The sequence below is a fragment of the Trachypithecus francoisi genome, unplaced genomic scaffold, assembly GCF_009764315.1.
Source record: "Trachypithecus francoisi isolate TF-2019V2 unplaced genomic scaffold, Tfra_2.0 Lachesis_group3, whole genome shotgun sequence".
In the NCBI taxonomy this organism is placed as follows: domain Eukaryota; kingdom Metazoa; phylum Chordata; class Mammalia; order Primates; family Cercopithecidae; genus Trachypithecus; species Trachypithecus francoisi.
This window is the reverse complement of record NW_022681468.1, coordinates 84,851,409-84,863,643: the sequence shown is the minus strand read 5'-3', so window position 1 is coordinate 84,863,643 and position 12,235 is coordinate 84,851,409. Positions and strand designations below refer to the sequence as shown.

Sequence of the window (12,235 nt, the reverse complement as noted above, 5' to 3'; positions counted from 1 at the left end):
AGAAAAAGGGTCATAGTTGAAGAAAATGAGAGATTTGTTTTGCCTTTATGCTTACTTTATATGCTGCTAGAATAATTAGAATATGTTCTATACTGCTCATAATGGAAAATATAGTTAGAATGTTATCTTGGACAACTACTGGGTTTATTACTATATTTAACATTTTTATAGCAATTTAGAATCATGAAGGGTTTTTAACTAGTGATTGATAGCCTTAGGCTCCCAAAGTGTTGGGATTCCAGGTGTGAGCCACCATGCCTTGCCTGCAGTTTTATTTATTTTTATTTATTTGTTTTTTGAGACAGAGTCTTGCTCTGTTGCCCAGGCTGGAGTGCAGTGGTGCAATCTCGGCTCACTGCAAGCTCCGCCTTCCGGGTTCACGCCATTCTCCTGCCTCAGCTTCCTGAGTAGCCGGGACTACAGGTGCCAGCCACCACGCCTGGCTAATTTTTTTGTATTTCTAGTACAGCCAGGGTTTCACCATGTTAGCCGGGATGGTCTCAATCTCCTGATCCGCCTGCCTCGGCCACCCAAAGTGCTGGGATTACAGGCGTGAGCCACTGCGCCCAGCCCCTGCAGTGTTATTTATCCCATTAAATGTCTCAAAAAAGATGTAGATTAAGTGCCATTACTTTTATTTTGTAGAAAAAAACCCAAAAGTATTCTTTTAAAAAAAAGACATTCTAATTCACAAAGTCACTTGGCTGAAAGTTAATGCTCACTGATTTTAGTGCCTGGGATTTGGTATTAGGCAAAACTGCTATGAGAGTAAGGAAATATTCTTACTCCTACTGTGTTTCTGTTTTGGCTAGTCAGTCTCCCTTCTTATACTCTATTTTTATTTCACTCAAAAACTGCTGCTTATACCTATATCAGAGTGACTATTGAACATTTAGACAAATGGGACATTTACAAAAATAGAAGATTTTCAGCTCTTTCTCTTCAGTGAGGTGGCCAAGCTGACAGAGACATGCAGATCTCTGTAAATACCCTCACAGGAAGAACCATCACCTTTGAGTTCCAGCCCAGTGACACCGGTGAAAATGTCAAAGCCAAGATCCATGACAAGGAGGGCATCCTACCTGACCAGCAGCATCTGATATTTGTGGGCAAACAGTTGGAGGATGGCCACACTTTTTCAGATTATAACATCCAGAAAGAGTCCACCCTGCAGGTGGTGCTTTGCCTCTGAGGTGACATTATTGACCCGTCCCTCTGCCTACATGCCCAGAAATACAACTGTGACAAGATGGTCTGCTGCAATTGTTATGCTAGCGTGCATCCAGAGGAAAGTCATACAAATTAAGTGTGGTTATTATTAACAATAGTTGGGGTATATTACCTGCCCTGATTCGTGGGACCCTAACTTACCACAGCATACAGCGCAGTAACACATGGCTAACAGTGATTAGAGAACAGATGGGAGGCTCCCTACCTTGAGATTTACCTATCCATCTGGTTCTTCTTGAACATCTATTTATAGGAACTAACTGCTCTGCTCTGGATATTTAAGAACTAATTTCCTACTCAAATTTATTGAAGATCAATTAGATAACTCAGTTATTTCTCAGAAGCATTTTGATAAATGTTCCATCTGTGAACATAAATCTTCAGTACGAAAGGAGTAGAACAGGAGAAGGTACATACCATGTTTAAAGACTCCAATGAGCAGCGACTTGTCAGCCTCACTGTCCCACCATGTTGTTGGAACCTCCAATTGATCCACTACTGGGAACCATATGTCAATCTCACTAAAGGTATAAGAGGGCAGAGTCAGCACAGAAATGCAGGAAATTAAAGTGAGAATCCTTGCAAAGGTTATTATAGGTATTTTCCTGTATCCATGAATTTAAATACTCATGCATCTACCCTATTTCCTCCCACTAGTGTCAAGGATAGGATTAAAGACCTGATATATAGATTTAAATTATCAGGTATCCCAAAGATAGCATAAAATGAAATAAGCAAACTAATCTTTCCTCAAATAAGGCAGGCATAAATCAAAAAAATATAGCAGAATTTTACCTGGCAATGGCACCCCCTAACACCTTTTCTGCTTGGTCTCCAATAACCTCCTGCCTCAGGTAGTACAGCATTCGTACCCGCAACAGTACCCTAGAAGGGAAAGAGGAAGAGTTGGCTCAGTAACAGTGTAGAAAGTTTGAGGTGGGGCCGGGTACGGTGGCTCAAGCCTGTAATCCCAGCACTTTGGGAGGCCGAGACGGGCGGATCACGAGGTCAGGAGATCGAGACCATCCTGGCTAACACGGTGAAACCCCGTCTCTACTAAAAAAAAATACAAAAAAAAAAAAACTAGCCGGGCGAGGTGGCGGGCGCCTGTAGTCCCAGCTACTCGGGAGGCTGAGGCAGGAGAATGGCGTAAACCTGGGAGGCGGAGCTTGCAGTGAGCTGAGAACCGGCCACTGCACTCCAGCACGGGAGACAGAGCAAGACTCCGTCTCAAAAAAAAAAAAAAAAAGAAAGTTTGAGGTGGAAAATGTCTGCTAAATTCTTTTTTTTTTTTTTTTGAGACGGAGTCTCACTCTGTCGCCCAGGCTGGAGTGCAGTGGCCGGATCTCAGCTCACTGCAAGCTCCGCCTCCCGGGTTTACTCCATTCTCCTGCCTCAGCCTCCCGAGTAGCTGGGACTACAGGCTCCCACCACCTCGCCCGGCTAATTTTTTGTATTTTTTAGTAGAGACGGGGTTTCACCAGGTTAGCCAGGATGGTCTCGATCTCCTGACCTCGTGATCCGCCCGTCTCGGCCTCCCAAAGTGCTGGGATTACAGGCTTGAGGCACCGCGCCCGGCCCATGTCTGCTAAATTCTATGCTTACTTGTTACACTGATGTTTCAAGTGCTTCTTATAACTTTCATCTTGGAACAAAGTGTCAGGGTTATATTTCCGGATCCAATCTGCTTTATGGATATCGAAAGTGCTTTGTGACTTTACTTTTTTTCCTTTGCGTCCACGAGGCACAGGGATAGATAGACCTGGGAAAGGGGAGACATCAAAGACTTGGATTGAGAAAAACCCTTGGACCTGAAAAGGATTAGATTAACCTATAGAAAAACATAAAGTAAAGAGTTGATAATTACCTGAATGATTCTGCAATTCTTTTGTCTTGCCATTTTCGGCTGGGCTAATCAAGTCCCAGATGAAGCCTTTAATATTTTCATCCCCACGGTAGTGTAGAAGACAGTACACAAGAATGGCCCGACAAATGGTCTCCACATCTCGTTCAGTCATACGCCGCTTGAAGCGTCCATGAGATAAAATATCTCGCCATCGTCCCCAACTAAAAAACATAAAACTACATTAACATTTTTCTGAGAAATGATAGTCCCCTGCCCCTCAGAATCATGTCTCTGAAAAGGTGTGAAACAAAGATCTTAAAAAACATAGTAACAGAATGAACAGAAAAAACTCCCTCCAAGGCAAGTATTTTTTTTTTTTTTTTTTTTTTTTTTGAGGCGGAGTCTCGCTCTGTCGCCCGGACTAGAGTGCAGTGGCCAGATCTCAGCTCACTGCAAGCTCCGCCTCCCGGGTTTACGCCATTCTCCTGCCTCAGCCTCCCAAGTAGCTGGGACTACAGGCGCCCGCCACCTCGCCCAGCTAGTTTTTTTTTTTTGTATTTTTAGTAGAGATGGGGTTTCACCGTGTTAGCCAGGATGGTCTTGATCTCCTGACCTCGTGATCCACCCATCTCGGCCTCCCAAAGTGCTGGGATTACAGGCTTGAGCCACCGCGCCCGGCCCAAGTATTTTTTCACATGATCCCTTCACTAATCAGAGCCCCCAATGTGAAAGGCAAACAGAGAGTATCAGGATGGAGATGCAGTATGCACTGCCTCTAATGGTAAGTTGGGGTCTTACCCATATACCAGGAGATGCTTTTCCACCCGAAAGCAGTCAGTGCGCCCATAGGCATGATGACGGTCATGTCTGCGGGAGCGAGGCCGCTCGTCATCCTCACTTTCCAAATCAGAGAATTCTACCAGGTCATCATCTTTCAGAGTGCTGAAGTGGCGCGTCTGTTTTCGTACTCTAGGTGTGTCAATTACCAAATTATTCTATGAAGAGAACAGAAGGAGAAGTAATTCTCTTCCTGATTTGCTCATGGGAAAAGAATAAGACAATTGTGGACTACAATAACCTTGGATGTAACATGTGTAGATACTCAGAGATTTTTTAAAATGACATGTAAAATAATCTACAGAAAGCAAAATTATTCAGAAAGCAACTACTTTTCTGCGGCCTCCTAGGTAGAAAGTATCCACAACAGCCCTTGTATACAATACACTATCATAAACAACAATTAGCATCAAATAATCAAGAGTAGCTGTAAACACTCCTGAAAGAAGTGTAGTCTTCTGCAATACTTCCTCCCTAAAAGAAGAAGAAACTCACCTTGCTGTTGAGCAGATCCATGTCTAGGTCAGCCTTTTTGGCCCACTTCTGCCAAAAGTTGGGGTCATCCAAAGAAATATCTGTCCTATTTTCAGAAGCAACAAAGCTTGCCTAGAGAAAAACAAATGTAGAGGTAAAGCTGACTTTTTTTTTTAAGTGGTGCAAAATCAGCAACTATGTTTTTTTGTTTTTGTTTTTTTTTTTTTTGAGACAGAGTCTTGCTCTGTGGCCCAGGCTGGAGTGCAGTGGCCAGATCTCAGCTCACTGCAAGCTCCACCTCCCGGGTTCACGCCATTCTCCTGCCTCAGCCTCCCGAGTAGCTGGGACTACAGGCGCCTGCCACCTCGCCCGGCTAGTTTTTTGTATTTTTCAGTAGAGATGGGGTTTCACCATGTTAGCCAGGATGGTCTCGATCTCCTGACCTTGTGATCCGCCTGCCTCGGCCTCCCAAAGTGCTGGGATTACAGGCTTGAGCCACCGCGCCTGGCCAGCAACTATGTTTAAAAACATTTTTTTTTTTTTTTTTTTTTTTTTTTGAGACAGAGTCTTGCTTTGTCGCCCAGGCTGCAGTGCAGTGGCACAATCTCAGCTCACTGCAACCTCCACCTCCCAGGTTCAAGTGATTCTCCTGCCTCAGCCTCCCGAGTAGCTGGGACTACAGGCACATGCCACCATTCCTGGCTGATTTTTGTATTTTTGGTAGAGACAAGGTTTCACCATGTTGGGCAGGCTGGGTCTCAAACTCCTGACCTCAAGTGATCTGCCCACCTCAGCCTCCCAAAGTGCTGGGATTATAGGCGTAAGCCACCGTCCCCAGCATAAAAACATAATTAAATCCTAGAGATTCCAGTCTCTATCTCTGCCTTTCTAGCCTCTGGCACAGACAGAACATGCCTTGGCAAAGGTGGAACCTTTTCCTTCAGATTCAATGGTGATGGTTGTAGTTCGTCTTAACAAGATCTGGTCGATGTCCTCTTCACAAAACTTCGAGCCTTCATCATCTTCCTCCATGATGGCTGCATATGCTCCTTTTCTTAAAAGATCTTCAATCTCCTTCTTAGAGAACTGTTGGATCTGTAAAAACCAATAGAAAGATGAAAAGACTATCAACAGAATAATATCTAACCATGTCATAATATTTTATCTATTACATTTTAAGAAATAACAATTGAGAATCCAAATAAGGGTAGTCAAATCCCTGTGTAAAAATAGCTTTTGTTTTCCTCTATCACAAAGACTCACTACAAACTTATCTATAAACTAAGAAGACTCACTCCAGTAATGTTGCCATCCCGACCACTCATCGATTGAAGCACAGCTTTATCCAATCCCAACTTGAGGCTAGCCTTATCAAACATCTCTCTCTCGTAGGAATTACGAGTGATGAGGCGGTACACCTTCACAGCTTTGCTCTGCCCAATTCGATGACATCGTGCCTGGGCCTGGTTTAAAATAAAAACGAAAGGAAAGAAGAAAGATATCATAAAATTAGCCGGGGAAAGGATACAAAATACCAATTTATGACTCTTTCACCTCTATAGGGCAGCCATGAGATCAACTCAAAACCAAGAGTCAATTTCAAGATGAAATTATCACCCCATCATGTAGACCAGGTGTCAGCACACTAAAGTCTGCGTGGACATCTGTTTTTATAAATAAAGTTCAATGGGGACACAGGTGGGACCACCCATTCATTTACATATTATCTATGGCTGTTTCTGTGCTACAGGATTTGGAGGTGAGCAGTTTCAACAGAGAATCGATGGCTCACAAAGCGTAAAACATTTACTATCTTGTCCTTTACAGAAAACGTTTGCTGATTCCCTGACCTAACTGCCACCCTTAACTAAGGAAACAATTCCAAACTCTCTGAAAGGCCTTTCTAAAAGATCCCATTCTTGTTGAAAAATCTCCCAAGTTAGGTAGTTACTCCCTAAGACAATGAATTCCTTTACCTGCAGGTCATTTTGTGGATTCCAGTCTGAATCAAAGATGATGCAGGTATCAGCAGCTGTAAGATTAATACCAAGTCCACCAGCCCGGGTACACAGTAAGAAGACAAAGCGGTCTGAGTCAGGTTTGCTGAAGCGGTCAATGGCAGCCTGTCGAAGGTTTCCTCTAACTCGCCCATCAATGCGTTCATATAAGTACCTGTTCACAGAAAAAAAAATATAAGTGGCTAAACAGAAGTGGAGACCAAAACAGCAGGCTAGGATCAATACCAGTACTCCCATATCAAAGCTGGTCAAAAGCCCAAGTTGAGAGTGAGAATCTTAAAAACTCCTGTTATTGCAATTCGTCAACTCTAATTAAACTCAGGCCCTCCTACTTTTTGCTGTTTTATGAGGACAGAGTAACCACAGGCTAGGATGACTCTTTTCTTACCTCCTCTGGATTAAATAATCCTCTAGGATGTCTAGGCAGCGTACCATCTGAGAGAAGATCAGAACTTTATGGCCACCAGCTTTAAGTTTTGGAAGTAATTTGTCAATAAGAACCAGTTTGCCAGCTGAACGAACCATGGCCTGCAGATGAAAGTCATGAGGTATAATATGGCAAGCTTCACGGAATTCTGTTAGGATTTTTTCTTCAGCACCTGCCAAAAGAAAAATCAAGTTAAACTGAGATCCAGTGAACCATATTAAGGTTGTAGTCTATTTAATCATGAAAGCAAAGGGAAAAAAATGTAATTTAACTTAAGACCAACATTTCTCACACACAGAATTTCAGCACCAAAAGATCTTAAAATCGGCTGGGTACGGTGGCTCACGCCTGTAATCCCAACACTTTGGGAGGCCAAGGCAGGTGGATGGATCACTCGAGGTCAGGAGTTCGAGACCAGTCTGGTCAACATGGTGAAACCTCGTCTCTAGTAAAAATACAAAAATTAGCTAGGTGTGGTGGCAGAGGCCTGTAGTTTCAGCTACTCAGGAGGCTGAGGCAGGAGAATCGCTTGAATCCGGGAGGTGGTGGTTGTAGTGAGCTTAGATCGCACCACTGCACTCCAGCCTGGGCGACAAAGCAAGACTCTGTCTTTAAAAAAAAAAAAAAAAAATCGGTTGGGCTCGGTGGTTCACGCCTGTAATCCCAGCACTTTGGGAGGCCGAGGTAGGTAGATCACCTGAGGTCAGGAGTTCAAGACCAGCCTGCCCCACGTGGCGAAACCCTGTCTCTACCAAAAATACAAAAAATTAGCCCGGCGTGGTAGTGGGCGCCTGTAATCCCAGTTACTTGGGAGGCTGAGGCAGGAGAATTGCTTGAACCCGGGAGGCAGAGGTTGTAGTGAGCCGAGATCACACCACTGTACTCTAGCCTGGGTGACAAGAGTGAAACTCCATCTCAAAAAAAAAAAAAAAAAAAAATTTAAATCATCCTTCGTTGTGTCATACAAAATATGCCAAGTAAGGCAGGGCTATGATAATTGGGTAAAAAAAGATGTAAATATGTGGACAAGGACTAAGATGGAACACACTATCAGCACCCAAAAAAGAGACAAAAACAGCAAAATGGAGGGTCGATGAGGACATTTATCCAAGGAACACAGTAACTTGAGATTTTTTTTTTTTTGAGACAGGGCTAGCTTCAAACTCATGGGCTCAAGCAATCCTCCTGCCTCAGCCTCCTAAGTAGCTGGGACTATAGGTACATGTCACTGTGTGGCTAACCTGAGTTCTTATTCATGAAATTCTAAACAGCAAATACTATTTAATTTTGGAGATTATGCAGGATCAAAGGGGTACAAAGAACTAGAGGAAAAACATTCCAAATAAGAATTGTTTTTATTTACTTTATTTGGAGACAGGGTCTCACTCTGTCGCCCAGGCTGGAATGCAGTGGTGCAATCTCAGCTCACTACAACCTCTGCCTTCTGGGTTCAAGCGATCCTCCAAGCTCAGTCTCCTACGTAGCTGGAACCACAGATGCCTGCCATCACACCTGGCTAATTTTTGTATTCTTTGTAGAGGTGGGGTTTCATCATGTTGCCCAGGCTTAGAATCTCTTTTTTAAAAGGAGAACCATTTCCCATTCCTCAGTCCCCACCCCAAATTAGGTTGGATGAGTCAATGCATCCATTGTCCCCAAGGAGTATCATCTGGAAAGTAAACACAGGTACTCAGAAGTTCAGGTATATACCAAGAATTCCCTCACCATTGATGAGATATGGGTGGTTGCAGCACTTGCGCAACTCCATCATTGTGTTAAGTAGATTAGGCATGTTGGTATGACCTGCCCCTTTGGAAAGGAAGGAGAAATTCTTCTCCAAAATAGCCCGATAGTATTTCTTCTGGATATTAGTCAGCTCTACTTCAATAATAGTTTCCTGTTTGGGTGCCAAGTTTTTTTCAACATCCTCTTTGAGTCTTCTCAGCATCATTGGCTTAAGAATGGCCTGTAGCTTTTGAACCTGTGTCCATTACAGACAGAAAAAGAAATCAATAATATGAGGGCAAACATTCTCACATTATGTAGAAACATGGAAAAATTACAGTTTTCCATTATCTAAGAAATGTATACTTTGGATGAGGAAAAATTACAGTTTTCCATTATCTAAGAAATGTATACTTTGGATGATGCCACAAATGATGTAGGCACAAGGTTATAAGGAGTTCAGAAAGGCCCTTGAGATACCCATGACAACAGATGTCTGCCTTGTACAAACTTCATCTTTTTTGTCCTGAGTTAGTACCTCATCAGATAGATTTCCTACCTGTTCCTCTGTCTTGAGATCCCCAAAGTCCTTGAGAAACTCTGATTCTGAGGGAAATTGTGACGGTTCCAAGAAATGAAGCAAGCTAAACAGTTCTTCTACAGTGTTTTGCAATGGTGTTCCTGTGAGTAGCACTTTGTGTTCCTAGAAATTGAGGAAACAAAAGAATAAAATTAAAAAACATGACGGACTTCTGGGGTTTCCTGCCAAGTATATAATCTTTAACAGATATAACCTTTAATTTCTTTATCTATAAAATGATGAGAATCTTCCATTTCTCCCCTTTCAATAAACACAAAGCATTCAAGAAATCCCTCTGACATTAATTATTGAGATAACATAAATATTATAAGCAAATTTAAAAACAGTAATTCAGATCATGTTTATTCCAATTACATATGTCTCTCCATATTCAACTCTCCACAGATATTCTAAAATCTGCTGTCCTCTAGGGAATGTAACTGAGCTGGATTAAATATGGTCATTAATTTGCTGCTGTTCCTATCAAAGTTTAGCCCTAGGCTTGCCTTATTACTTGCAACAACAAGAATGTAGCAGAAGTGACATTGTGTGAGTTTCAGAATATTGCCCTGAGACTATCACACAAAGAAGCTCAATCTGGCCTATGGAGGATGAGAGGCCATGTGGAACCCAGGTGCTCCAGATAAGAACCACCATCAACTGCCAGCTGCAGCAATACTGACTCCAGGCAACAGCATCCTAAGAACCAACCAGCTGAACTCAGCCTAAGTGGTTGAGCTAGAAGATCATGAAAAATGTACTTGTTGTAGGACATTAAGTTTTGGAGTATTTTGTTATGCAGTAATAGGTAACCAATATAGTTTCCTACCTCTCCTTCTGGTTATCACTAAACTTCCCAATTCTAAAATTTATGACTTTTACATGACTTTCAGGTTATCATTCCCATAGGTCATCCCCACTGTTCAATACCAAGATTCAGACTTTTCTTCTCCTCTGCTAAACTAGGGTTATTTTAATACCACAAGGAATTAACGTGAATTCCAGTTGTTTCTGCCCACAAGTCAGTGTGGAACTCACCAGGTCCATGTGCTTGAGACTATCAAGCAGCTTGCAATTACGGTTTTTCAGTCGATGGGCTTCATCAATGATAACACAACGCCATTCAATTTCACGAAGCTCAGGACAATCTGACAAAATCATCTCAAAAGTGGTGATCAGAGCGTCAAACTTGTATGCACCTGGGATGAGGCGTCCCTAAGCACGAAGGCAGTAAAGTCAGAAAAAACCTAAAATGTACCTAAATGAGGAGCTCTTCTGAATTACTTGTCTATATTAAGGCATGTTTAATAGGAAATACAAACTGCACCACCACCCACCTCCACCGCTGTTTATCTTCCTGAAAAATAGTGCCATATCACTGAATGTAAGATACATTGCTTCCTCAACATATTCAGCTTCTTGGGAAAATGACAGACTCATTGAATGAGAGGCTAGACATTTTTTACTCTGCTGTATGCCTAGCTCATGTATCTCTGCCCTAGATCTTTTGTTGATTAACAATGAAATCCACAACTGCTGGACAATGCTGAAACATACAAGATAATAAAAATGAAAATAGCTAATACAGAACATAATATTGGCTGATGTCTAAAAATTGACAAAAGAACGAAATCATTTTAACAAAATTAAAAGCTGCAAAATATGACGAGAAGATTTGACTTGGTAGAAATAAAAAAAAGAAAACTAATAGTAGAAAAACAATAAAATTCATGTTAATACACGATAGGTAATTCCAATTTTGTTTTCAAATTTACACGGAAAAAGGAACTGATCTTTTTCTTTTTTTGAGACACAGTCTCACTCTGTCACCCAGGATGGAGTGCAGCGACACGATCTCGGCTCACTGCAGCCTTCACCTGCTGGGTTCAAGCAATTCTCCTGCCTCACCCTCCTGAGTAGCTGGGTTTACAGGTGCCCACCACCACAACTGGCTAATTTTTATCTCTTTAGTAGAGATAGGTTTCACCATGTTGGCCAGGCTAGTCTCGAATTCCTGAACTTAGGTAATAAGCCCACCTCGGCCTTCCAAAGTGCTAGGATTACAGGCATGAGCCACCATGCCTGACCATTTAGAAAAAGAAACTGATTTTGATGAAAATTTCAGGAGACTAAAAAGGGGAAGAGAAATAAGCTCACCACCACACGGATTAAGTGGCTAAAGGAATTTAATTTCTGTAAAATACTGTGATTAAAATTCACGGATGCTGACAAAATTCTACTTAAAATGTGTATGTTCACAAATAAAATCAGAATTTCTACTGGATCAAATGTCTACTAGGTAAAAAAAATAGCAAAGTCAAAAAAATGCCCTGCACACTGCTATACAAAAATGCCTTAAACCATAGGCATTTTTGCATAGGCATATTTAAGACTTTCGATAAAAGTCTTCTATTCATATATAGCCCCTAAAATACCAGGTACCTTGGCTAACTTTCTCTAAGCTATAGTATTCCCAAGACATACAACTTACCCGTGAATCTTTGCAGTACATTTCATACTGTTGGATCATCTGCCTGCTGGCCAGACTGCCATGGTACACAATAGTGTTCATTTCTGTCCATGTATTAAATTCTCGCTCCCAGTTAGTAATTGTGGACAGTGGGGCAATGACCAAGAAGGGACCATGGATGCCCACATTATATACTTCCTGCAAGAAGGCAATGGACTGAATAGTTTTGCCCAATCCCATCTCATCAGCCAGGATGCAGTTCTGCCTGCAGATTCACCATGGGAAAAAAAAAAAAAATGTTAAAAGGTACTATCTTTAAAAAAATAGAGTATGTAGGAAGAAATTGTTTCAATAGAAAACAAATAAAAACAATCCCAGAACTAAGCTTACATCTTATGGGCCCATTCTTTCCTTTACCTGTTATACCAATTAAAAAGCAGCCAATTGACCCCTTCCAACTGATATTCCCGTAGCTGGTTTCTGTTTTTATATTCATGTGACAGCTCCAATTTCTTCCAGGCACTTGCCTGCGGACGATTCTAAAAAAACAAGATGTTTGAATAAATGGAGTGGAGACACTAATGAAAGGTAAGACTTAACTAGGTAAGTTCTAATGGTTAAAGTCAAT

At 41.8% G+C, this 12,235-nt stretch overlaps 1 protein-coding gene across 12 annotated transcripts in view; it reads right to left on the bottom strand.

Annotated features, from left to right (window-relative positions):
- Positions 1-12,235, bottom strand: part of CHD8 (chromodomain helicase DNA binding protein 8) — a 69,564-nt gene that overhangs the window by 12,204 nt on the left and 45,125 nt on the right. For 9 of the 12 annotated variants that reach the window (XM_033188634.1, XM_033188639.1, XM_033188642.1 and 6 more), the window contains 15 exons: positions 12,025-12,146; positions 11,629-11,872; positions 10,176-10,352; positions 9,117-9,260; positions 8,558-8,813; positions 6,794-7,004; positions 6,364-6,559; positions 5,683-5,850; positions 5,303-5,482; positions 4,409-4,519; positions 3,875-4,071; positions 3,098-3,297; positions 2,836-3,016; positions 2,026-2,115; positions 1,648-1,751 (listed from right to left, as the gene is read on the bottom strand). In XM_033188634.1, coding sequence (XP_033044525.1) covers positions 1,648-1,751; positions 2,026-2,115; positions 2,836-3,016; positions 3,098-3,297; positions 3,875-4,071; positions 4,409-4,519; positions 5,303-5,482; positions 5,683-5,850; positions 6,364-6,559; positions 6,794-7,004; positions 8,558-8,813; positions 9,117-9,260; positions 10,176-10,352; positions 11,629-11,872; positions 12,025-12,146 — 2,581 coding nt within the window. The remainder of the gene's footprint in view (positions 1-1,647; positions 1,752-2,025; positions 2,116-2,835; positions 3,017-3,097; positions 3,298-3,874; positions 4,072-4,408; positions 4,520-5,302; positions 5,483-5,682; positions 5,851-6,363; positions 6,560-6,793; positions 7,005-8,557; positions 8,814-9,116; positions 9,261-10,175; positions 10,353-11,628; positions 11,873-12,024; positions 12,147-12,235) is intronic. The other 3 variants (XM_033188637.1, XM_033188636.1, XM_033188644.1) reach the window with 1 other exon arrangement.